This window comes from Neofelis nebulosa, chromosome 10 (genome assembly GCF_028018385.1).
Source record: "Neofelis nebulosa isolate mNeoNeb1 chromosome 10, mNeoNeb1.pri, whole genome shotgun sequence".
NCBI lineage: Eukaryota > Metazoa > Chordata > Mammalia > Carnivora > Felidae > Neofelis > Neofelis nebulosa.
The window spans coordinates 9,928,796-9,955,493 of record NC_080791.1 but is presented as its reverse complement, the minus strand read 5'-3'; the positions used below and the strand labels follow the sequence as shown (position 1 = coordinate 9,955,493).

Below are 26,698 nucleotides of genomic sequence, written 5' to 3'. Positions count from 1 at the left end.
GCCTTCCAATCCCTAGTGTGGACTGGGATTGGGATTATATTTCCATGCTCAGAACTATCACTGGGACTGATGGTTTCTCTTCCCAGTGTCCTACAATCTTACCAGCTTTAGGGTGTCTTTCTCTCAACTTGGACCCTCTTGTTTCCTACCAAGCCTAAGAAAAGGTTGGTTGTACACACTTAAAAGGGTCAGCAAGAACACATTTCTCCAACCATCATGACTTCAAATGGAACTAATGGACTGCAGTGTATTTACCCTGACTTTTCTCTCTTTACAGACTGCAAAGAAATGGTGCAGGCTCTGGAGAATGTGAGAGCCCATTCTTTTTTCTTTTTTTTTAAATTAAAAATTTTTTTTTTATTTTTGAGACAGACACATACACACACACACACACAGAGAGAAAGAGCTGGGGAGGGGCAGAGAGAGAGAGAGAGAGAGAGAATATCTGAAGCAGGCTCCAGGCTCTGAGCTGTCAGCACAGAGCCCGACGCGGGGCTTGAATCCACGAACCATGAGATCATGACCTGAGCCCAAGTTGGATGCTTAACCTACAGAGCAACCCAGGTGCCCCGTGAGAGCCCCTTAACTGTGCTGTCAGCCATGAAAGTACATGGCAAAGGTAGTCCCAGATGCCCCGGGCATCAGCAGTTCAGAGGAACATTTCCCAAAGTGTGCTCTATGGGATGTTAGTACATGCTGCAGGGGAGAAAAGGCACTTCTGTGGTTAAGAATTCCAAACTCTTGGGGCAGCTGGGTGGCTCAGTTGGTTAATTATCCAACTTTGGCTCAGGTCATGATCTCATGGTTTGTGAGTATGAGCCCTGCATTGGGCTCTGCACTGACAGTGCAGAGCCTGCTTGGGATTCTCTCTCTCCCTCTCTCTATCCCTCCCCCGCTTCTCTCTCTCTCTCTCTCTCAAAATCAATAAATAAACTTAAAAAAAAAAAAAGAATTCCAAACTCTTTTTAGGCCAACCTTTTTATGACAGATTTTCTCAGGTCCTTTAATAGGCTGTTATTCACTGGGACTCTTCAAGCCTACAGGGCATTTCTCAAACTTATTTAAGCACAGAACACATTTTTCTGAAGTATCTCAAAGGACTAAGGCTACAAAACATACTCTGACAAATGTAGCTGAGTTACACTCTAGTCCAGCCTATGGATGGGAGTGTAGGGACGAGGGGGAAAAGCAACAGCTTAAGAACATCCTTTTCTACTGCTAGGTGTTTCTTCAATAGGCACACTCCCACTGGGGTGAAACAACACCTATTCGAGACTGTTAGTTAGAGCACTGTTTGTATCACCAAAGACTGGAAATAACCTAAAAGACCAACAACAGGAACTGACTAAATTATCATATATACATACACTGGCATACTAAGTGGCCATGAAAGACTTAGGAAGTCTTTACGTACTAAAACAGAATGATCTCCAAGATACGCTGCTAGATGGAAAAAGAGCAACGTTTCAAGCTGTATGTATGTATTGTATACTGTTATGGGGGGGGGGGGGGTTATATACATACATATTTATTGATAACTGATAAGTTACCTCCAGGAAAGAGAACTAGGTGACTGGGGCAGACAGGGCTGGAAGACAGACTTTTCAAGGATTATCCTTTTATACCTTCCTCACTTTAAACCATGTCATAGTATTAACTATTCAATGGGGTGCCTGGGCAGCTTTAGTAGGTTAAATGTCCGACCTCCGCTTAGGTCATGATCTCACGGTTCGTGGTCAAGCCCCACACTGGGCTCTGTGCTGACAGCTCGGAGCCTGGAACCTGCTTCGGATTCTGTGTCTCCCTCCCTCTGCCCCTCCCCTGCTCACGCACCTCCCTGCTCGTGAATGTGCACTCTATCAAAAAATAAACATTAAAAAAATTTTAAATATAGTATTTACTATTCAAAAATGAAGTAAGTTAAATTTTTAAGAAGACAGTTTTCTTTAGAATGGAAGAAAACTGTAAAAACTGATTGTTTTTACATATAAAACTACCAGGGTGGCACAGTACCATGGGTCCTGACTACCAGAAATAAGCCTCAACAAAACAAAGGTATTTTCCTCAACATTTCACTTCCCATCCACAAAGCACTTGGCTTTACTAATACCCCACAGCCTGTTAAAGGCTCCAGCAAATGTATATAAGGCCATAGGACCCAACTACCCTCCTACTACCTACTCTCAGCAGTAGACAACTTTACCAGGTAGAGTTTATTTAAAGAGTGAAATGTCTTCCTTTTTACCTTTATCCCCTGTAAGTTTCTGGCTTCTTGTTTACATTTCAGCAGCTCCTTCTGCAAACCAAATATAGTTAGATCAGATGGTAGCGTCTGGGTTGCTTCAGAAGCATTACCTCATTCTGTCAGTAAGAACGCAAAACTCAGATAATCAGTCCACAAAAAATTAAGCCTCTACTGAAGCAGAAAGCAGGTCTGCTCCAGTCAGTAGTAAAGGCTGACTCATAGAGACAAGAAGGAGACCTATTCCATTCTTCCCTGAGGTACCCAGGCTCAAATGCTGGTAGGGGAGAGTCCTCCAAGAAAGAAGACATCGTCCATTCCCATAGGCTCTCATTCCTACAGTTAGCACTCTTCACTGTCAGGCAAACTTCATCATAATAACCTAAATCCCCCTTACTGACATATACAATCATATCTTAACATGCCTGCCCCAATGTCATTTGTTCAGCAAAGGGTCAGAGTGCTTCTGATTCCCCAAGTAGGCATTATTCTTTGTAAACTCAACAAAAACACATTTAGCCCAATGATGAAATACTAATTATCCCTCCCTTATAATAGATTAGATGTATGTACATAATTGTCATTAGGAAAGAGATTTTAGGAGAGGAATACCCATAACCGAGACCCTACCCTCTTCTTTTCCTATTGCATCACATCAAGAGTTTGGAATTAACATATCTAAAATGGGGATTCGTAACATGTGCTCCACAGATGGGCTCCAAAGTTACTCTATTAAAAATTCAAGTCAGCAAGTATGTGTGTATGCACTCATGCATATTCCTGGGGAGAGGGTTCATGGCTTTACTCATATACCTAGAACACCAACAAATTAAAAACCCACTGAACTAAAAGCATTCTGGGAAGAAATCATTATAAAAAAACTATACTGGACTATAGTTAGTAATACTGTATGGTGTAGTTGAAAGTTGATTAACAGAGTAAATGTTAAAAGTTCTCACTGAAAGAAGAAAATGTGTACCTGTGTGGTGATGGATGTTAACTGGACTTATACTGGTGATCATTTCATAATATATACATATATCAAATTAATATGTTATACACCTGAATCTAATGTAATGTTGTATGTCAACTATAAAAAAAAAAAAGACCATACTAATATTAGATCCGTTTTTAGTTAAAAAAGAAAAATTATGGGGCACTTGGGTGGCTCAACTGGTTAAGCATCAGACTTTGGCTCAACTCATGATCTGAAGGTTTGTGAGTTCAAGCCTCGTGTTGGGCTCTGCGCAGACAGCACAGATTCTGCTTGGGATTGTCAGTCACCCTCTCTCTCTGTCCCTCCGCCCTCTACTCTCTGCCCCCCCCCCCAAATTTTTTTTTAAAAAAGAAAAAGTATGAAGCATTTAAAACATAAAAAGTAGAACCAATGACACAGATACCTATCATGATCACCAACACTGAAGAGACAGTACCTTTTTGCCATATTTAGGACATATCTCTCTCTTTCAATGAAAGACACAAAACAGACACAGCTGACGTCCCAAGTCTGCATCCCTGCCCCTATACCCATTACTGTTCCAAGAGTGCTGTATAATATTCCCATAATTTTTTTCAAAGAGTAAAATGCACATGTTCTGACATACCTTTAGGTCCTGATTCTCCTCCATACTCTGATCCAGACGACTTTGGATTATAATCTGAATAGAAGGCAAAAAGAGATGACTATGTAGCTATGTTGTGAAATCCAGAGGTCATTTATTCAACAGATATTTCCTGAGCACCTTTCCAGTGCTAGCCCAGTACTATGAACACAGAGGACAGGAAGTAGTCCCTCCCCCTCTAATGGAAGTATGTACACATGCAGTATAAGTAGTGACTACGGGTGAAGTTTACACACGTGTGTGTGTGTGTGTACTGGGCACAGGGCATCGGAGAAAAGGCAAAAGTATGACAAAATGAAGTTTGCCTTATAGGTAAGCTATGGCTGCTGTTTTGCAGAAAATGAGTTAGAGGAACACAGGAGAGGAATGAGGAAACCAACTGGAACACTGCTAGAATCCAGGATGGGGGCCTGAGTAAAGGTAGGGGCTGTGATAATGGAGAGAAGTAGACAGAAATATATAGAAAGTGAACTGACAGAACCTGGTGACTGACTAGGTACAGACAGAAGGGCCAAAAGGATTCAAGGATGATATTGAGATGTCTGCTTTGGGTATCTGGGTGGGTGGATAATGATAGACAGAATCCAAAGGGGCAAGGAGTTTTGGTGGTGGGGAGAGAAAAGCTGTTTAATTTAGGACTCTGAACTGAAATGCTTATGGGACACAGAAGTGGAGATAATCAGCAGGTAGTTAGATGCTGCACATACAAATCCCCAACTCCGTAGAGAGCACTGAGCCAGAGATAAATACTTGAGAAGCAACATCTGAGTCAAGCTGGAAGTGAGTGCAGCCATGGAGGCAGGTAACACTGCCCAGGTCGATGTCTAAGAGAGAAGGCAGTCACCAGTGGAACTCTGAGGGGCACCAACATTTCAGGCATAGGCAGAGAAAGAGAAGCTTCAAAGGGAACCTGAATGTAAGCGCTGTGAGGGTAGGGTCTTGGGTCTGCTTTGAGATCACCATATCTCTAGCACCTCAAAACAGTAGCTGGCACTCAATAAATATTTGTGGACGAGGGATGGAGGAAAGATGGAACAAAGAGTAGTCGAGAAACTTATGAGGAAAACCAGAAGAGCTGGAGTCAGGGAAGAGAGCATTTCAAGATGGTGTGGACAAAGTTGATGGTGTAGTCAAAGGCTAAAAGCAAATCAAATGCATAAAGCAGATTATCTGTGGTCCAGTCACAAGAGAAAGAGCTCACCAGTTGCTCCTCAGGATTGACTCCCGGTTCACAGAGGGCCAAGGGCCTGTCCTGTTCATCTTCAGGTAAGGATCCATTGAGCAGTAAGGCCTGAATAACCACAAAAGTAGAAAGAAACCGGACTTGCATCAGACGAATGAGTGCAGGGTTGAGCTTGGTAAACTTATCCCAAATTGAAATCACAACTGGGCTTCCTCTAATGATCTCCTTGGTAATTTTTGGTCCTTAGATACGTCCTATTGCTCATTTTGGAACTATGGAGAGTTCCTTTTGTCCGTCCCATGCTTAGGCCTCTTTCATCTCTCTGGATGCACCTGGATCCTCTGCTCCTTGGTCCTAGTAAATCCTCAAAAATCTAGAACTTCCCTCTCAGAAGTTACATTTCAAACCACAGCTGCCCCAACTGAATTCTACCAGCTGGAAAGTGAACTAAAAGTAGTGTTGAATTATCCCAGTTTAGAAAGTTTATTATAGGGGCACCTGGGTGGCTCAGTCAGTTAAGCATCCAACTCTTGATCTCCGCTCTGGTCAAGATCTCATGGTTCGTGAGTTTGGGCCCCACGTTGGGCTCTAAGCTGAGAGCACAGAACCTGCTTGGGATTCTGTCTCTCCCTCTCTTTCTGCCCCTCTCCACTTGTTTTCTCCCTCCCCGCCCTCTCTCTCAAAATAAATAATCAAACTTTAAAAAAAAAAAGGAAAACTTTATTATAATGCATTACTTAAAACACATTTAGGTATGTGACTCTTGATGTCAAGGTTGTGCGTTCAAGCCCCACACTGGGTATAGAGATTACTTGAAAAAAAAAATCTTAATAAAACATTTACAGCACTAACTTGGGTTTGTTTGATTTTTTTGTTTGTTTTCATAATTGTGCATTTTTACTCCCTAGGGCAACCTGTATAGAACAAAAATGAAATCATTTACAGAGAGATGTCCTCATTCATTTCCACTCCCCACACCAGGCTTTGTTTTCATTAGAATATGAAGGAAGGGCAGATTTACCCTAAAGCTAAGGAACCTCAAACCCCAGGGCCCCCTGCCCCCACATGCACTGCCCCTCCAAAACCCTATATTTAATATTGTACAGTTGAATTTGAATGACAAGGGTCTCAACTGCCTGGGTCCACTTATATGCAGATTTTTTATATATATATATATAGTACAGTACTGCAAATATATTTTCTCCACCTTATGATTTTTTTTAAAGTTTTTATTTAAATTCTAGTTAGTTAACATACAGCATAACATTGGTTTCAGAAGTAGAATTTAATTTTTTTTTTTAATGTTTATTTTTAAGAGAGAGGGAAACAGACAGACAAAGCACAGGTGGGGCAGGGGCAGAGAGAGAGGGAGACACAGAATCCAAAGCAGGCTCCAGGCTCTGAGCTGTCAGCACAGAGCCCGATGCAGGGCTCGAACTCACAAACCGTGAGATCATGACCAGAGCCAAAGTCAGACGCCCAACCGACTGAGCCACCCAGGCGCCCCTGGTAGAATTTAATGATTCATCACTTACATACAACACTCAGTGCTCATTACAAGTGTCCTCCTTAATGCCCATTGCCTACCCCTTCCCCATCAACCATATATGGTATCCATCATTTAAGTCTCTTCTGGTTTGCCTACCTCTCTTTTCCCCCCTTTCCCTTATGTTCATCTGTTTTATTTTTTAAATTCCACATTATGAGTGAAATCATATGGTATTTGTCTCTGCCTGACTTGTTTTGTGTAGCATAATCTACTCTACTCCATCCACGTTGTTGCAAATGGCAACATTTCATTCTTTTTTTTTTTTTTAATTAGACAAGGTTAAACCAAATGTGGACCATTTTCTTTTAGTTTTTTTTTTTTTTTAATGTTTATTTATTTTTGAGAGAGAGAGAGACAAAGTGTGAGCAGGGGAGGGGCAGAGAGAGGGAGACACAGGATCCAAAGCAGGCTCCAGGCTCTGAATTGTCAGCACAAAGCCTGATGTGGGGCTCAAACTCACAAACCATGAGATCAGTACCTGAGCCGAAGTCAGATGCTTACCTGACTGAGTCACCCAGACGCCCCAAGATTTCATTCTTTTTGATGGCTCAGTAATATTCCATTGTATGTGTGTATATACATGTATACATACCACATCTTCTTTACCTGTTCATCAGTCGATGGATATTTGGACTGTCATAATTTAGCTATTGTTGATAATGCTGCTATAAATGTTGGGGTGCATGTGTCCCTTCAAATCAGCACTTTTGTATCACTTGGGTAAATAAATGCCTAGTAGTACAATTGCCGGGTCATAGGGTAGTTCTATTTTCAACTTTTTCAGGAACCTCCATACTGTTTTCCAGAGTGGCTGCACCAGCTTGCATTCCCACCAACAATGTAAGAGGGTTCCCCTTCCTCTGCATCCTCGCCAACACCTGTTGTTTCCTGTGTTGCTAATTTTACTCATTCTGACAGGTATGAGGTGGTATCTCGTTGCGGTTTTAATTTGTATTTCCCTGGTGATGAGTGAGGGGGAGCATCTTTTCATGCGTCTGTTGGCCACCTATGATGTATGTCTTCCTTGGAGAAATATCTATTCATGTCTTCCACCTGTTTCTTAACCTGATTATTTGGTTTTTTTCCTCATGATTTTCTTTTCTCTAACTTACTTTATTATAAGAACACAGTATATAATACAGATAACATTCAAAATATGTATTAACCAAATATTTATTAGTAAAGCTTATGTGATGAGGGAGCCACAGGCAAGCTGAGGGCAAAGCGCAAGCTAACACCCCGCAAAGACCCCACCCCCACCCCCCGCCCAGGTGACACATGTGTGATATTCCTCAGGCACTCCTGGGTGCCCAAGAACAAAGGAAAGGAAAAACCAAATAACTGATAGAGATCACAGTCGTGTAGGACAGGAGTCTCTATCAGTTTATAAATGTCTTAGTAAAATTATAAGAAAAAGGCAATTGTGGGGCGCCTGGGTGGCTCAGTTGGTTAAGTGTCCAACTTCGGCTCAGGTCACGATCTCACGGTTCATGAGTTCGAGCCCCACATCACGCTCCATGCTAATAGCACGGAATCTGCTTGGGATTTTCTCTCTCTCTCTCTCCCCCTCTCTGCTCCTGTGCTCTTTCTCTCTCAAAATAAATAAACTTAAAAAAAAAATTTTTTTTTTAAGGAAAAGGCAACCTTATCATTAGCCTAATGTCCAGAAACCTATAGACTCAGTTTCCTGGAGCCCCAACATTACCCATCCCTCCACAGTGATGTGCGGAACAAAGGCAAGAAGGGAATGGCAGGTAAAATTAAGTTTCCTTACAACCTGCAGCCCAGTGACAAATACTTGAGATAGGCTGAGTAGAACGTTTCTCCAGGAACTCCCTCCTGTCTTAATGTTAGTGCCTCAGTAGAGGGAAAAACAACCTTAGCTTGACAATAGTTAGGCCTCCAGTATCTTAAGAGTCTTCTTGGGGAACCTGGGTGGCTCAGTCAGTTAAGCATCTGACTTAGGCTCAAGTCATGATCTCACGGTTCGTGAATTCCAGCCCCGCATTGGGCTCTGTGCTGACAGCTCAGAGCCTGAAGCCTGCTTCAGATTTTGTGTCTCCCTCTCTCTTTGTCCTTCCCCTGCTTGTGCACGTGTGCGCTCTCTCTCTCTCTCTCTCCCTACAACGCGCACACGCACACACCCTTTTTCCTTTACCTCCCCAAACTCCAGTGTGTAATCAATCACTCCTCACAACCCCAGTGCAGCTCTTTCTGCCCAGGGGTTCTGTCCCCGTGCTTTAATAAAATCACCTTTTGAACCAAAGATGTTTCAAAAATTCTTGGCCATCAGCTCTGGACTCCCCCCTGCCCCACACTCCAAAAATGCATCATTATGATCAACAGTCAGCTATTAGTAATTATGTTTTAGGGGAGTCAAAAGTTACATGCAGATTTGCGACTGTACAGGGCATGGGTGCCCCTCTGCCCCACCCCTGAGTTGTTCAAAGAGAACTGTACTCATAGTCTGTAATCTAATTTTTAAAGAAGGCCCCCAAACTGTATTCTTTAGCACTCACAGAACTTGTAACTACCTATGCAGGTAGGTAATTTGATACCTGTCAGCTTAGTGAAAGATTTAAGAATGTGTCCCCATTTTATATTTCAATTCTGTCTCTATTCATTCCAAAGAGTTACAGAGGTTAAGTCCTGTTTCAATAAACAGAACACAAATTGCATCACAAATGCTGGGATATAAAAACCGTTTGAAATCCAGCCACCGGTTGGTCTACCAAGCACTAACTAATAATAAGATTTTATTTAATAAATCAAATGAGTTTGGTTATCCCTCGGAGCGTGGCCAGAGGTATAAGAAGACAAGTTTAAGAAGCCACAGGGCTGCAGGGAGCGAAGGGAGAGCAACATCACAGAAATACTAACTCTCATGGCCACGTATTCAGCAGGCTCTAACTGAGGCACACAGTGAGTCAGAAATCCTGGACGTGGCTTAGCATGCAACTTGCTTATCAATGAAAGAGTTAAGAAGCCTAGTGGATGCTGTGAGCCCCATTGTATTCTATTAATGGAACTGAATTCTCATTGTGATCATGTGGCTGTGAATGAAACAACTCTGTTTGCAGGGAATATTGGGATGCTGACTTTCTGCCTGTCGAATCTCTTCTTTTTCTGTCCAACCTGCCATCGGATTTCTCCCAGACTGAAAAATGCAAACCAAACTGAAAGCCAAACTGATGGATATCTATGTTCATATCATGCAAATTATCCTGGGAAAGACCCACTTGGGCATAATCCCAAAGTTAGCACACACAAAAAAATTCCATTAATTAAACCAGCCCTTAATGGAGTGGCAGATAAGGGATCTCAAATGCAAACATTTAAAAAATAACAAAGCAAATGGGGAAAAATCAACAACTCTCCTTGGGAATGTTTAGGCAGGAAGCATTCCTCCAGCCCTCCTCAGCTCCTGGGGCATACATTATGCAAACTGTTTCACTGGGCACCAATCTCCTTTTTTCTTTAGGAACCCTTTGTACCCCATGGCTGGCTACTGGGAGCACGCCCTCCACCGCCTGCCGGCTGCCAGAGCCACTCACATAATGTGGCCTTTGTTTACGTATCCATAAATATTTGACAATTCAGAAGCGGTGCGGTTCCCAGCACAAACAGAAAGGAATATTCCTAGGCAATTTCAGGGTCACCAGCACACTACAAGGGCTCCCCAACACAGGGACAGACGCACAAAGAAAGAGGATCGGGGGTCATTCAGGGTAGGAACTAAGTCAAGTGGGTCAGTGGGCCTCTGGGAGAGAACTGCCGAGCTGGCAAGAAGGTATAGAAAAGACTGAAGGGCTTTGTTGCTCGAGGAGAACCTCTGTTACCTGATCATTATGGCTCGGTACCCACTTGCACATGCTTTAGGAGGGAGTTAAATCCCTTAGCTAGACTCAAAGGGAGACCTGTGGTATTACTGGCTTACACTCTTCCTGCTGGAGAATTCCTAGGGAAAAATTTCTGACTGTTCACAGTGCCATTCTTGGGTGAAGCCGGCAACTGCAGGTCTGTAGCTGCGGACAGGGGAGAAACCCACCTGCCGGCAGAAAGCCAGAAAAAGGGTTTGGTAGGGGTCCATGATGGCCCCCATGCCTGCAGAAATCCCAACAGCCGTGCATCCGTACAGCCCATTTAGGAGTCCTCATACCGGAGGAATGTTCCGCTCTTTGAGTACTTCTCCCTCTGTCTGAACTCCCCATTCAACCCTGACCTCATGCAAAATGGAGTCACTGTATTTTCAGGGGACACTGGTGACTTAAATAATCAACTGTCACACCAAGGATAAACCATGCGGGAAAGAGCTACCTGTAATCCTGATATCATTTTCTTTGCTTCCTCCATTTCTTTTTCTAAATGTTCTTGTTGTTCCAGCAGCTGTTCTTCCCATGAGGTCTCCAGACAGGTCCCGGGGCTGCCTGGTCGCCAGTCTCGGGAAAACGGAGAGTCTGTCTCCTCTACAAAATGAGAGGGGGGCGTATAGTTCATGTTGGAGCAAACAGTTGCCGGCAGAAAGCGTTCAGTCTCTCTGCGCTCACAGGTCTGGGTCACTGGCCTTCTGAACCTGTCCTCACTGCACAGACTGGACTCTCCGCTAGGTGGGGTTGTGAGACATGAAGAGCCCACTGTTCCCTCAGACTCCAGGCTGGGCCGGCTGGAGGCATCACTTACTCTGCTGGGGAAACTGGTCCCCTTCAGAACCTTTAAGAAGTCACAAGACACCCTCCTTGGGAGTCTTGGTATGGGACACAGAGACCCTACTCTTAATTCTCTACAACTGACATCCCAAAGCTGGATTCTGCCAGGTACAAAGACAGGAGCTTTGGAAAACCAAATTCCTGTTGGCTGTTGTAGAGCTTCAGGGGGGAGACTTCAATTTAATATTCCTTGGACCCTTCCCTCGTACCTGAGCCCTTTTCACAAACAACACTGTGTGAGTCACACAGGAAACAAACCAGTGAAAACACACTTGTGTAAACTGTTCAATCTTGCTCCCTGGTTTTGTTTTATTTTCCTATGTTTATGGTCTCCTTTCGCTGGTTTCTGTTTCATCCCGTCTAATTGTGTGCACACCATTAAAAATGCATTATGGAATACCGAAGGGTATAAACTCTGAGTAAATGTCTTCATTTGTCGGTGTGAATGTAATTAGGTAATTCCTCTGGGTTGCTGTGAAGATTGAATGAGGTAACTTGTGTGCAGGACTCCGTGGTGCCTGACCCAGAGCAGTCACTCGGTAAATGCTCTCCCTCCCCAAGGTCCCAGGAGTTTCCGAGTCAAAAACATGACTGACTCTTTGGTGCTAATGCCAGGGATAGTGGGAGGGATTTAACTCGTTTTCTTCTGAGGGCTTCAGTTTTATTACAACCCTTAGAGATGAATAAAACTCTATTGAAATCACATGCTTTGCTGCCTCCTTCCTTCCCTCTATGTTTATGTAAGAAAAAGGAGAGCAACTGAGACGTAAGAAGTCTAAACAAAGGGATCCCTTTGTGGTCCTTTCTGTAGTCCAAAAGCCGGATGTGGACCTGTTTTTTAGCCTCCCACAGATACCTCCGCCTATATTATATACTCCTGGTTCAAACTTAAGTCAAAGGGTTATTGGAATTATTTCCATAACACAGGAATAATAAAAACTGTTTACTTGAATGACGCTTCGAAAGACTGCCCCACAGTTGTTTCCTAATTCATAGGCAGCCAGCAGAGGAAAGGCCTATCTCCCCTGCTGTAAGATTTTGGACAGCTGTGACATCAGAAGTGACATTCTGCAAGAGGATAACCACATTCACTGGCTCAAAGACATCAGAGCCCTTTAGAGCTAACCTAGCATGCATGGACTTTGGGGAGGGAGAAGGCCAGGAAGTTTATAGGTAGATAGGATCCCCCAAGCCTTCAAGGCAAGGGCTGTGGCTTGAGCCAACCCAGGCACGCTGACAGACAGTACCTGTTCTGTTCTCTATCCCTTCAGAGGGAATAATCACAAAATCTGCCTTCTCCTCCGACTGGGTTATAATGGACTCGCTCTTTGCGCTGTGGATAGGACTGGGTGAAGTCAGGCTGTGATTGAAGGAAAACGAAGACAAGTGATTACTGTGAACAGCGGTTTGGAAGCCAACTTTCATAATTTATCCCAGAGATATGTTCTTACTCATCTTCCTCCTAGTGCCTAACACAGTCCCCAGCCCACAGTATGAATGGACACTTGTTGAATGAGTGCAGGATGAACTTACTGAAGGAATGAGATGAATGTTGAATGAATGAATGACCCAGTCCTAGGAAGTCTTTGCCATTTTTGTTACTTACCATCACCTCCGTCCCTGGGCCCAGGTTCAAAGACTGAAGTTAATGTGTGTCTTAGTAGTTTTGGGAGCTGGAAGGAAAAATCTACTTCCAATCCATTGGTGTCCCACAGACACAAGCATCACCGGCAGAGTGGTAGATCAGCCCTAGGCTGATCCCGAAGGAGGGGGCAATGCTGAGGGTGATTCAGGGGGAGAAAAGGCCAGAGTGTGGACAGTGCGGGGCTGGGCAAAGGGGCAGTGATACATCAACAAGGATGGGACATGATGAGGAAAACGGGAAAAGACTTGCTCGGCAAAGGGAAGGGTTTACTTGATTGCACCATCAAAGAGTTACTTGGATCCCTGCTACACCATTTGTGAACTGTCATCAGAATCCTCTCAGCAACTCCTAAATTATGATACAACTAGCAGCCTTGGGAGGGACAGCTGGGAAGGTCAGGGAACATGAATTTTAAAGCCACGCAGAATAACAGCAAATCTACAAGACAAGATAGGAATGGGAGGCTGATGTTTCCATCTGATAGGGGAAAGGAATCTGAAGAGCCTCTTCTCTTTGCACCGCACCTTGAGAACTTCAACTCTGAAACAATCTCAGGGGCTGTGGGGTCTCCAGGCCCACCCCCCTCTCAGGAATTCTTTCCAAATCCATCACCCAGACAACAGTGAAAGTGTCTAGGACTCGCTGACCCACTTAATGTGCCCCTGAAGTCTCCCAGGCTAATCCTCACAGCCATGATCAGGAGTTAACATTTTGTCTTCCTAGAAACCAGTAAAAGCAAGAGCTGAGCAAAAGTGGATGTAGTCAGAGATTTCAAAACCTCGAAAGCAGCCTGAGGACTGGTGTCTCGTCCTCCTCGTTGATCCCGAGTTTGAGGGCTTTGGTGGGAATGACCTCAGCCAGTAATACAGTCTCATCCTTATTAGAACCGCAGAAAAAATGTAAAGTTTTTTCCTTCTTCAAATTACAGAACGTCGCTGAACCCTACCTACGGATCCATAGTCCAAGCAGACAAGAGAAGTAGAGAGTGGCAAGAAGTGGTATTTAGTAAAGGTAATTGCTTTTATAGAACTCTCTTATCCATCTTTCACCATTTAGGTAATCTGACTTCCAGGCCAACATGAATTAGCTGCTGGAAAAGCATTAGTGTACTTTGCTTTTATATAATACTTTTGAGAGTACTATGTCATTTAACAGGAGAACAGATTTTTGACCATTCAGGCCGCGGCATTCGCCTCCCTGCAGAAATGGGGATCGACGCTCAGAAAGACGCCTGCATCAGCTGCCCTCCTTTGAGAAACGATAAAAACACTTCCTTAGCTGACAAGGTGTTATGGTTGACGCGATCCGCTGTCTGCATTTGGCTGGACCACAGTGGGTATGTGTGAGACGCGGCGGGGGGTGGGGGGGGAGCGGGGGGGGGGGGGGAGAGTGGGAAGAGGGGTGTGAAGCAAGGATGCTGGAAAACTGCTGGCCTCAAAGCAGAGACGCATGCTCAGCTCCACCTTCTCCCTCTTAAGTGAGCGGTCCCCCTTATAAGGGCAGGAGGAGGAGGATGTCTGCATACCCAGCCCCACTGGGGGAGTGGCAGTGCGGCCAAAAGAAAAACAACATTTCTCTTTCTTGAATTTGAGGCTGCCAGTGTGTGAGGCCACAGAGAGGGGAGACCAGGAAACTAGGTGGTCAGGTCAAAAAAATAAAGGACCGGGGAAGCAAAATCCTGGGGCACATGTGGGAGCAGCAAGATTGCTGCTAGAGATGGGCCACATCGAGATGAGGCTTCCAATCTTCTGCTTCAGGTCACAGGAAGAGTATTGTAATGCTAGGCTCTTCCCGATTAGCTCAAAACCCCTATTTTGTAAACAAGCAATCCCCTACCTGCCATCATAATCCCCGAAAATCAGGGAACTGATTACAAATCAGGTGTGACTGATAACATTTCTTAATTCCCACAGGCCTAACATCTCTCCAATCTTAACATCAGACAAACAACCCCCCAGCGAGGTCCAAATTAGAGTAAAATCAATTTTTTGAAAACGGGTAAAGGGAAAGAGTCCTGTTTACTCCTCAAGTGCCCTCCCACGGCCAAGACAGGATAAGGTAAAGGGCCACTCCTCTGGCCCCTATGCCGGCTCCAGTTTCCTACACCCACTCACTGTATTTTGTAGTGACAATCCCAGACCAGCAGCCCGTCCTTCCCAGTACAGCGCCCCCACCCATCCCGGTCGGTCTCAGGCCGACAGCATCCTCCAGTCCTGGCCCTGCGCCCGCCCGCTCCCCCCCAGCTCCAAAGCCAAAGTGGCCTCTGCTCACCATTTGACTTGCGTCCCTCCCATGGTCCCCCTCCTGGCTCCGGCTTCAGCGAGCCTGCTTCCCCGGGTGAAGCGCGAGGCTGGGAGTCCCGGCGCTCCCGAATTCGGGCATGTCTCCCCGCGCTGGGGCCCGAGGAACCACTCCACCGGCAGGCCGGCTACCAGAGCTGCCGGCCGCGACCGCGGGAGAGAGTCGGCAGCGCAGGGAGGCGGGCGTCCCGGCCCCGGGGACGGGGATGCTGCCGGGTCTCAGGCGCGCTGTCCCGGCCGCTCAAACGCTGCAGCAGCCCGGCCTGGGCGGAAGCCACCTCCCCTCGCAGGCTGCGGGTCCCTGCCAGCGGCATCGCGGCGGCCGCGCGACTCCGGGCGTGCCCCCGGGCGCGGGCATCTCACCCCATAGCCGGCGCGGGGCAGCGCCGCCCGCGGCTCCGGCTGCGCGGTCGGGTCCCAGCGGCGAGCTCGCTGGCGCCCCGGGCTCCGCGCCGCCTCCCGCCCCTCTCCGCTCCGCCCCCGCTTCCAGGCTGGCGGCGCGACGGGCGGGCGCGGGGCTCGGACCGGGCAGGGGCGGGGCGGGCTGGGGGCGGGGGGGCGCGAGCGCGAGCCCGGCGCGGGGCAAGGGCGGGGCCCCGGGCGCCCCGGGGCTGGAAACGCCTTTTCCTCGCGACCCCTCCCTTCGCGGTCAAGGAGGTCTGGGGCCGGTGTCACCGGCTCCTGGTGGGAGGGGGCGCCCAGCGGGGTGTAGAGTCGGGGTCGCGCCCGGAAACCCGCCGAACGCCCATCTCCCACCTTCCCAAAGGCGTTTCGCGTGTTCTTTTTTCCAAGCCCGAGGTCGTTTTGCGTGGACACAGTAAGAGGCCGGCCGGCCCGCCCGAGGTCTACGGAGCAACAGGCGGTCAGGGCTCCGCCAGGGAATCTGGAAAAGCAGGGGGCCACCTTCCCCATCTTCCGAGCCACTCCCCGTTCAGAGTTACATCGCGGGGTCTCGGGCCTTCAGGGGTCACTAAGTCATGAGATGGCCTCACCCTGAGGAAGGGGGTGGGAGGGCAGAATGTTCCAAAGCCTGCTGGGTCCGGGAGCTCATGGAGGAAAACGCAAGGTGCTGACCCAGCCTCCCAAAGAGGTGAGTGAGCGGTCAGCTTACAAAAAAAATTTAAAACCCAGGAAGGAGTGAAAGGGAAATGCGAACTATTATCTGACCCCCTCCCAGAAAACTGTCACTGTCTACCCACTACAGCCCGATTTCCAGTGGGTCCCTAGTTCCGGCTGTGTCACAGCCCCAGCCCCAGTCTGAGTTCTGCCAGAAAGGAAGGAAGCAGGTGTTCTCTGGAAGAAATGCAGACTTCTCTCTCTCCCTCTCTCCCCCCTGGTGCTCTCTTGCTCTCTCTCTCTCTCTCTCTCTCTTTCTCTCTCTCTCTCTCTCACTGGCAGGCACAACAAAGTGAAAGGCCTGTAGCCATGCAGGAAGCTATAGATCTCATTATACAATGAAACGTCCTTTGATTCTGTACCAAGTGATAGTCTAAGGAGCAAGCCAAGGAAGAAATGGCTCAGATTCTCCCTACTAGCACACCCCTTGCTTAATGGGTACAGGGTTTCCTTTTGGGGTGATGAAAATGTCTTTGAACTGGATAGAGGTGATGGCTGCACAAGATGATGAAGGTACTAAATGCCACTGAATTGTACACTTTCAAATGATTAATGGCTAATTTTATGTTATGTAAATTTTATAAATAAAAAGGCAATCTATTAAAGGTGAAAATGAAAGTTGAGCAAGATTATCAGTTTAGTGAAGTGCTGGGAGGAATTCCATGTGACTGCAATAAATTAAGAAATGGTCTATCAATCTAAGACAGAATTTTATGTGGAAAAGAAATAGGAAGAAGACAAATGCACATAAGATACATGTAAGACAAGGAACACTTAGGTGTAATGAGAACAGGCTAAGCTGGGTTGGGGTAGGAAAGAAAAGGTCCTAAGAGCATAAATTAAGTATGATTCAGCTATGAAATGAAGTTAGTAAATAAGCTAACACGTTCTGGGGATGTATTTATGGAGCATGATTTACATGAGCTAGGAAAGTAGTCTTTTTCTGCCACTGCACTTGGCATCGATCAGGCTTTTATTAGAGCACTGTGTCCTGTTTTGGTCTCTGCACTTGGCTCTAAGAGATACAGATGGCCTTTCTGCTAGAGTCACAAACATCTTAGCCCACTCAAATTCACACTAATCTGCTGCAATTCCTAGCCCTATAAATGAAAGTTTGGAACATTCTCATGCTCTCAGACAACTCTGCTCAGTTTTTTCTCTTGTTGTAAGTGTTAGACAGCCTTCTCAGGCCATGCTTAGAGTTAAGCTCAGGTGCAAAGGCCATTCTGTGGAACTGGCTGTCATACACGGGGGCAGCTGATACGCAAGTATCAGAACCAGGGGCTGGGCCCTCACAGGCCCCCATGTGGACATACCTAAGCAGTGACACTGAGGCTCTGCACAAAAACTTCCTTGTGTGGGAAATTTACCAACACCCCACCCTCCCTGCCTGCCTGCCAGCACAAAACCGCAAAGCAGTGCCGAAGACTACCCCCTTTGAAGTCAAACAAACTGAGGGAAAGAGAAAAGGCTTAGGAGCCTTAAAGCCTGTTGTGCTGCTACCTGAGGCTGAGAATCCCCAAGAATTCCACCTTTAACCAGGACGGCAGTGGTGGGAAGTTGGCGCCACACTTACCTGTTACAGCTGGACTCAGATGGGGACCTCTGCTGCCCTTCATACTGCTGCACCAGGGCTCGCACGCTCCAGTAAGGGTTCTCAATCTCCTCGTCCACGCTGTTGTTCCTAAAGCCGGAGGACGCCAGCAAAGGAGAGGGCATCAGTCTTTCAGTTCGGGTCGACTCAACGAGAACCGGTAGCTGGCCACTCTGAGAGTGCCAGGGGAAGAAGGAGGAGTAAGGCCAAGCCCCGGCCTTAAAGACCCTCGACACCCAGCAGGGAAGACAGACAGATGGATTTCCCTAGGGTCTGCAACACCTCAGGGTCTTGCTCTCTCCCAGCAGACATATAACCCCCAAAATGTTTCCTGTCATGACTTCCTTCAGGACAGGCTGGCTTTAGCATACATTCTAGAGAGACTCCCCCAGATGACTTGAACACTGCTCCCACATATCTCCCGGTGTAGAAAACACGCCGTGCCAAAGGCATATATTTAAAATTCTGGGCATCAGAGCAAAAAATTACAAATGTGATTCCTTTACTTTCTGCTAACTGCAAAATAAACATCTCTTTTAAAAGGGCTTTTCTCAGGGTGCCTGGGTCACTCAGGAGTTTCAACCTCCAACTTCGGCTGAGGGTATGATCTCACAGTTCATGAGTTCAAGCCCCACGCTGGACTCTGCTGACAGCCCGGAACCTGGAGCTGCTTCAGATTCTGTGTCCCCCTCTCTCTCTGCCTCTACCCAGCTCGTGCTCTGTCTCTCTCTCTCTCTCTCTCTCACTCGCTTTCAAAAATAAATAAAAACATATAAGCATTTTTAAAAAATATTAAAGGGCTTTTCTCAGGGTGCCTGGGTGGCTCACTCGATTGAGCATTCGACTCTTGATTTTGGCTCAGATCATGATCCCAGGGTCATAGGATCAAGTCCCATGTTGGGCTCTGCGCTGAGTGTGGAGTTTGCTTAAAATTCTCTCTCTCCCGGGGCGTCTGTGTGGCCCATTTGGTTAAGCATCCAACTCTTGATTTTGGCTCAGGTCATGATCTTGCGGTTTGTGAGTTTGAGCCCCGTTTCGGGCTCTGTGCTGACAGCGTGGAGGAACCTGCTTGGGATTCTTGCTCTCTCCCTCTCGCTCTCTCTCAAAAATAAATAAACATTTAAAAACATCTCTCTCTCTCTCCCTCTGCCCTTCTCCCCTGCGTGCACATGCATGCACTCTCTCTAAAATAAAACATAAATTAATTAAAGGGCTCTTCTCTCGTGGAGTGTCCTCTCTGACCTACACTCCTTGCTCTCTTCTGCAGCGTGGGGCTGTTTGGGTGATCCTTCTGTCTACTGCACAGTATCATTTAAAGGAGGAAATTCAGAGAGGAACAAGTTCCCACCCCCAGATTTCTACCCTTACCTCTGCCTGTATCGAAAGACATCCCGTCCCGACCGTGACATGTCATGACACACATCGGCCAGAGCGGCAGCTGCCCCCTGGGCCACAGCAGTGGCACAGTGTGGTTGGTGACTCTGCAGAGGGGTTCTGGAGTCCCGTCCTTGGCTCACTGTCCTGTTGGAGCCAGGTTTGAAATGAGCTGCCAAGGCAAGGACCAGCCTCATGATAGACTTCAGGTTTCCTTCCACAATATCTGAGGGACAGAACACACCCAGAGGTCCTAAGACAGAGGCAGAGGGTTCACTCATTGAACACATATTTGCTAGTGATACAGGTAAGCGAGGCAGTCAAGGTCTTTGTTCTCACAAAGCCATGTTCAACAGGAAGACAGAACATTTAAAATCATTTACAGGGGCGCCTGGATAGCTCAGCCGGTTGAGCATCCGACTTCAGCTCAGGTCATGATCCCACAGTTCGTGGGTTCGAGCCCCGAATTAGGCTCTCTGCTGTCAGCGCAGAGCCCACTTCAGATCCTCTGTCTCCCTCTCTCTTTGCTCTTCCCCTGCTTTCACTCGTGTGTGCTCTCTCTCTCAAATAAATAAACATTAAAAATAAAACAGAAGCATTTACAACAAAGTATGGTAATGTGTTACGGTAGAAGTACAGGATTCTCTGGGAGTTCAAAGTAGAGGCATCTTGTCTAGTCTAGAGGGCTCAGGGAGAGAGTATAGGGGAAATAAGTTTTAAAGTGAGACTTGATTGGTTCATCAGATGAAGGAGGAGAAGAGTGTTCCAAGAGGATGGAGCAGGCGTGAAGCTCTAGAGGTGAGAGAGAGCATGACCTACGAGAGCTGTGCCATCTGATATGGGAGCCACTAGCCACATGTGGCTACTGAGCGTTTAAAAGATATAGTCTGGGGGCACCTGGGTGGCTTAGTTGGTTAAGCGTCCGACTTGGGCTCAGGTCATGATCTCATAGGTGGTGGGTTTGAGCCCTGCATCGGGCTCTGTGCTGACACCTCAGAGTCTGGAGCTTGCTTTGGATTCTATGTATCCCTCTCTCTCTGCCCCTCACCCGCTCACACACACACACACACACACACTCTCTCTCTCTCTCTCTCTCTCTCTCTCTCAAAAATAAACATTAAAAAAAATTTTAAAGATATAGTCTGAATTGAATGTGCTATAAGGGTGGTACTTAGCACAAAAAAAGTCAGATTGAAACACATCTCATTAGCTTAGTACAAAAAAAGAAGAATGCAAAATATCTCATTAATAGCTTTTATACTGAATACATGTTGCACTGATAATACTTTGGATATTTGGGGTTAAAATATATTATTAAAATTATCTTCTATTTCCTTTTTAAAAAAAATATGGCTCTCAGAAACTTCCATATGTGACTTGCATTGTATTTCTATGCATGCAACTGTGGCAGATGAAGTGGAAAAAGTACAGCACAGCTAGGGCCCAAAGTGCAAGGGGAGAGGGTAAGGGGGTGAGGCCACAAGGGGAGAAATTAGAGGTCAGAAAGCGCAGGGCAAGCCCCAGGAAGGACTTTGGGTTCTCCCATAAGGACCTGCACACACAGAGCAGTGGTAGGGGCATATGTCTTCGCAGAAAGATCATCCTGGCTACAGTGTGGAGAGCGGATGGATGGGAGGCAGTGAGACTAATTAGGAAACTGCTGCCCTTCTCCAGGTAAAAGACAATGATGTCCTCAACGGCGGTGTTCCCTCAAAATAGCTAACTTTAATGGGCCAGATCCCTAAGCCCACCCCTCATGGGGACCAGAGCACGGACATTACGACACCCTAAATTTTGCCCTAGAAAAAAAGAAGAATGCACACAAAAAAAACCAATGTGATAGGTCTGGTGAAAGTTCACGTAAGGGAATGGGTAAAACTCTCATGTTTTTAGTTTCACAGCATTGTAAATATGCAAGGCTTGGAAAAAGATTGATTGATACCTTCTACAGGGTGCTCTCAATGGTAAGAATCGGCCCCACCTGAATGACCCCAACACCTAGAACGCCAATAATCCAACACAGAAGGAAGGCTCCCTCTGGCCCCCTTTCTCATCAGAGCCCTGGGCCATCAGACCCAGAAACTGAAGCTGAAACAGAACCAGATCTACAATCAGTTCTAGAGAAACAGCGGGAGGGCCAGGGAGCCTGTGCTCTCTCAAGACACCCTAAACAATTGCTTCCTTGCAGCCTGGGCTCAAAGTGAATTGAGCAGTGTCCTCTTCTGGTCGTGTGGCTACAAGAGAAGGTATGTGCAGAGGTCCCAGAGCCCCTTTCCTCTTGCCCAAAATATTCTGTGTTATCAAAAAAAAAAAAAAAAAAAAGCCATAAATATTTTTCTTCTGGAAAACTGGATGGAAAAAAATAAAGCTAATATGATTTGAAATAATTCTTGGGCATGAAACCCAAGTAACTTGGAAAACATCATCTATCTTCAATTTGATAACTTAAATGAGATATTCTAGAGTTTATTTTTTTAAATGTTTTTATTACTTATTTTTGAGAGAGAGGGAGAGAGAGAGAGAGAGACAAAGCACAAGCAGGGGAGGGGCAGAGAGAGAGGCAGACACAGAACCTGAAGCAGGCTCCAGGCTCGAGTTGTCAGTACAGAGCCCAACATGGGGCTCGAACCCACAAACCATGAGATCGCGACCCGAGCTGAAGTCGGACACTCAACCGACTGAGCCACCCAGGTGCCCCTTAAATGAGACATTCTAAAGTTAATACTCCGGTCTTGTCATTTCTACTCGATTAATTTTTGTACACACACTCAAGCAAACCTTTATTCAACTAAAATGAATAGAGAATGTCTATCTCCACCCAGGTTTTCAAAAGCACTCAGATTTTGAGAATCGCCGCATCCCAAGAGGGTAACTCTCTTTATGGAAAAATGATATGAGGCCACAGACTTAATCCTATTCCAGTCTACTCAGAACCCTCGGCTACACGACGGATGGTCCTTCTGAGGCTCATAATCACTGGGTAAAGCTGACCCAGACGTGATGAGGCACTGACCTTTAGCCGAAGTCTGGTGCATACGAATCTTTTTGGAGGCCACGAACTGTAGCACTTTCTCCACATTGTTCTTCATCTCCTGTTGGTTACTGGGACTCAACTGTACCCCATTCAGCTTTTCTCCTGCTGTTCAAAGAGAGAAAATATGTGAAGTTATCGGGAGGAACCATACCAAAGTTTCATAATAGCCAGACACTGAGAAAAGGAATATTTGATGTAAATGCTAAGATTATATACAAATGTGCAAGTGTGTTAGGACTTGGTGCTTGTAATTTGGATGGAGGAATAGGAGAGCAAAGTCCTTTCGGTGGGTCTTCAAATTTTCAAAGCTGTATCCAGGGGCCTGTGAAGTTACTGTGTGTCCCCTTATTCACTCAACAAATATTCATTGAGCATCTTGCTGTGTGCCAGGTACCGTTCTGGGCAACAGTGAAACAACAATAAACGAGATGGACACAGCCCCTTCCATCACAGAGTTTATATCTCTAGGGATAACAGATGATCAAGTTAACCAGTTTGTGTTTAATAGAATTTCAGGTAGTGATACGTGCTACGAGGAAAAACAAAAAAGTGTGGGATCGTGATACTATATTTGAGCAGAGACTTGAACAGTAAAAGATGTTAAGATTCAAGGAGGAAGCATTCTGGACTGAGGAATCACAAGTCCAAACCCCAGGGTGGGAATGGGCTCAGCTTCTCTGAAGAGCAGCTCTAAGCCCAGCATGGCTGGAGTGGAGAGAGAGAGGAGTCAAGTCCTAGGAGAAGTTAGACAGGTAAACAAAGCCAGATCATTTAAGGCTCTGTGGACCAAAGTAAAGAACTTGAATTTTATTCTAAGAGTAATGGGCAGCCAATGGAGAGTTTGAGGCCAGGAAGTTACGTGATCTGTGCTTTCAAAAGTTGACCCTACAGGCGCCTGGATGGCTCAGTTGGTTAAGCGTCTGACTCTTGGTTTCGACTCAGGTCATGAACAGATAGAACCTTGCGTTAGGCTCTGCGCTGACAGTGCAGTGCAGAGCCCACTTGGGATTCTCTCTCTCCCTCTCTTTCTGCTCCCTCCCCATGCATGCATGCACATGTTCTCTCTCTCAAAAAATAAATAAACTTAAAAAAAAAAAGTTGGCTCTATATGGGCTTAATTTATGTGAAGCAGAAACAGGGAGACTAGTTAGAAAATGAAACTTGTCAAGGCAAGGGATAATGGTTTGGGCTTGAGTGGGAAAGGCTGACAGGTGAAAAGCCAGGTATCAGGTAAAATTTTAATACGAAGCAGACAGCCCATGTGAAGGACTGGGTACAAAACAGGCAGAAAAGAGAATAATCAAGGACAACTTCCAAGAGTTCTACTTTAACAGACGCCGTGTGTGATTTCAGCGAAGAAATCTGGAGGGTAGAGGGGTTGGTGGAGAGAAGGGTATCAAAAGCTCTGCTTAGGGCATGTGGAGGTAGAGTCGCATTTTATCAACGTTTTTTATTTATTTTTGGGACAGAGAGAGACAGAGCATGAACGGGGGAGGGGCAGAGAGAGAGGGAGACACAGAACCGGAAACAGGCTCCAGGCTCCGAGCCCTCAGCCCAGAGCCCGACGCGGGGCTCGAACTCACGGACCGCGAGATCGTGACCTGGCTGAAGTCGGACGCTTAACCGACTGCGCCACCCAGGCGCCCCTGTAGAGTTGCATTTTAGACAGCCAGGCTGGGATGCTGAGCAGGAAGCTGATATTCATGTCTCGAACTCAAGGAAAAGTTTAGAGCTTAAGATGCAGATGTGGGAGGAGATCACTTGGGGACAGAGAAAACACAAGGGATAAGGACTGAATGCGGAGAGTCTCAACATTTAGAGGTCAGGAAGGAGGAAAAAAGCCAGCAGAGCAAGCTGGAGGAGCCAGTAAGGAAGGAGAGTCCTGGACGCCAAGAAAAGAGAGTGTTTGAAGGAGGGAGGGAGTGACCGACCGTGTCAAGTTCTGCTAAGTCGAATAAAATGGGGACTGAGGCCGAGCCACTGGGCTGGATAAGGCAAAGGTTGTGACCTTGACGAGAGCAGTGTAAGTGGAGAGGTGGGATCAAAAGCCCAGTGAGGGTTTGTTAAAGAAAGAACAGGGAACAAGGCAGTGAATTCAGCGAGTTTTTCCATATAGCAAAATCACAATAAAATGCAGCACTTAAGAATCTGGGTTTCGGGAAACCAAAGAATACATATTCATATTGCTTGTATATGCATAGAATATCTCTGAAAAGAAATGTAAGAAACTGCTAACACTACTTGCTTCCAGAAAGAACACGTAGTTGGTGCGGGTGGAAAAAAGGCTTTTACACCCTTTTGTAGCTTCTGCATTTTCTGTCTGATTATATTTTCAAGTATAATCTATTCCAGCAAGTGAAAAATAATGTTTAAAATGAGCTTTGGAATTAAAGCAGGTCTAGCTTTTGCCACGTACAGTTATGTGGCCTTGTACAATTGCCCAGCCCTTCTCAACCTCGTGAGAGATGGCATAAAATGGCAGTACCTGCATCACACCTGTAGCATAAACCATCCAAAGTAGCACGCTTAGCGCAATGCTTCATCTATTCTAAGTGCTCAGGGAATTCATTTATTTATGTTTATAAGTCTTCTCTTTTAAGCTTGTTTCCTGAAAACAGGGATGATGGTAGGTGCTTCTCAAGGCTGGACGATCAAAGGAAATGAAATGAAATGAGATTAAAAAGTGTCCGACAGATGGCAGCTATTACTATTACCATCGTTATTTTCATTGGAAACGAATGCCCTGATGAATCCGTGAGCTGGCCCTGTGAGGCAGTGACGGAGAAGCTGCCTGTAGCAAACCTGGCTCCTTCTGCACCACTTGTAAGGATGGAGCAAGCGACTCTCTCAAGGATTCTAAGCAAGGTCAGCTGATGAATATAACAGTAATGTCTGAGTACCTATTCCGTGCCAGGCACTTGGTAGGAGGTGTGGGAACAGAGAAAAAAGTTACACTGTACCTACCTGCTCTTAAATAAGAGCTCGGTCTATATGGGAGAGAGAGGTAAACAGTCAGCGCTCAGTGCGTGGGAACACATAGTAATAACAGAGTTGTGGACAAATGCTGTAGAAAGAAGGGTATGGTACCATCCAATAAGGGCGACTGGCAACAGTTCCAGGGCTCTTCATGGAAACCCTTCTGTGAGGCATGATGGTAGTTTCACAGAAGGGGTCCTTTTGCTGGGAACCCTCCTTCTTCTTTCCTGACTCCTACTTCCTTTTCCAGCCTCAGTTTAGACATCGGTGCTTCTGGTAAGCCACCGCTGAGCCCCTAGAACTGGGTCGGCGCCTCCATCCACCCAGGTGCTCCTATCTGTCCTTACTCTATCAGAGTCCTAAGTACATTAATGGAATGAGTTCACTTTCCAGTCTTTCCAACTAGATTGGGAGACTCCTGAGAGCATAGACTGTGCTTACAATCACATTCCCAAAGCCTAATAGAGTGCCTGGCACACTGTTTATTGACTAATAAATAAATGAGTTAATGATGGGCAAGAATGTTAAACCTTCTCTACTTCCATTTCCATGTGTTATAAAGAAGAAGCAAACTGCTCGGAAGGGCACATGGAGGATAAAGAAGGCATGTTCTGGTTTGTGCTGGCATCGGTCCAGGGCCCACTGACCAACGATCTCGATGAGATATGCCAGGATCACCCCATCCCGAAGATCCTGTCGCAGGTCCTGCACGGGCTTCACTGCTGGCCTCTTCTTGAGCTGTGCATTCACCCAGGCCACATACGCCTGGAGCTGTTGCTGGAAAATCAAAGGTGGAAATAAGGGAAAGGAATATGATTCTTCTCCTTTGCCCTGCACCCTCTGAGGCAACATTTGAGACTGGACTACGGTGGGAAATCCACATCCAGAGGGAGGAGGAGGTTTCAAGGAAATAAGGAAGAAAGATGGTGAGACATGGAGCCTGTTCTAAAAATCTCTAATTTTATGCTAGTTGCCAGTCTTCAGGGAAAGCTAACCACTGACTTGGTGGCAGTGTAGACACGGAGAAACAGATGAGTGTTTCAGTGAGTAGGACTCCTGCTTTCCTTGAGTTTTGCTCCCTTGACCATGGATGGGGGCCAGTGGAGAAGCACAGCCAGTTTTTGGGTGTGATCACTGCTGCCAGTAACCCATTGTGCTTCTCAAGAACAATCACTCATTCTCACATGCACAATGGACACTGATACTCATAAGACTGGTCTTGGGGAATCAGGAATAAACAACAGCAAGCCAGCTCAGAACAACCTCTCCCATCACTATGTTCTTCACAATGAGACTTAATGGAAATCATCTCACTGTCAACTCGAGATTTATTCTCCTGAGCCCATAATCCTGGGAT

The 26,698-nt window shown here is 46.2% G+C and overlaps 1 protein-coding gene and 1 long non-coding RNA gene across 17 annotated transcripts in view; one reads left to right on the top strand and one right to left on the bottom strand.

Annotated features, from left to right (window-relative positions):
- DIXDC1 (DIX domain containing 1) overlaps positions 1–26,698 on the bottom strand; it is a 71,056-nt gene that overhangs the window by 12,606 nt on the left and 31,752 nt on the right. For 11 of the 14 annotated variants that reach the window (XR_009250202.1, XR_009250203.1, XM_058690228.1 and 8 more), the window contains 9 exons: positions 25,989–26,118; positions 22,345–22,470; positions 19,326–19,557; positions 17,940–18,047; positions 12,550–12,662; positions 10,914–11,062; positions 5,066–5,155; positions 3,847–3,900; positions 2,246–2,296 (listed from right to left, as the gene is read on the bottom strand). Coding sequence is in view for 12 of the 14 variants with exons in the window: in XM_058690228.1 (XP_058546211.1) it covers positions 2,246–2,296; positions 3,847–3,900; positions 5,066–5,155; positions 10,914–11,062; positions 12,550–12,662; positions 17,940–18,047; positions 19,326–19,557; positions 22,345–22,470; positions 25,989–26,118 (1,053 nt within the window). In the remaining 2 variants the exon portion in view is untranslated. Of the gene's footprint in view, positions 1–2,245; positions 2,297–3,846; positions 3,901–5,065; positions 5,156–10,913; positions 11,063–12,549; positions 12,663–15,218; positions 15,609–17,939; positions 18,048–19,325; positions 19,558–22,344; positions 22,471–25,988; positions 26,119–26,698 lie in introns of those variants that run through there. The other 3 variants (XM_058690229.1, XM_058690233.1, XM_058690239.1) reach the window with 3 other exon arrangements.
- Positions 15,821–25,994, top strand: LOC131488442 (uncharacterized). Of its 3 annotated transcripts, XR_009250209.1 has the most exons (5): positions 15,821–16,337; positions 21,225–21,295; positions 21,520–21,577; positions 24,966–25,230; positions 25,904–25,994. It is a non-coding gene; the product is annotated as an uncharacterized LOC131488442 (long non-coding RNA). The 3 variants fall into 3 exon arrangements; XR_009250207.1 differs by having other exon boundaries at positions 21,283–21,577; XR_009250208.1 differs by having other exon boundaries at positions 21,225–21,577.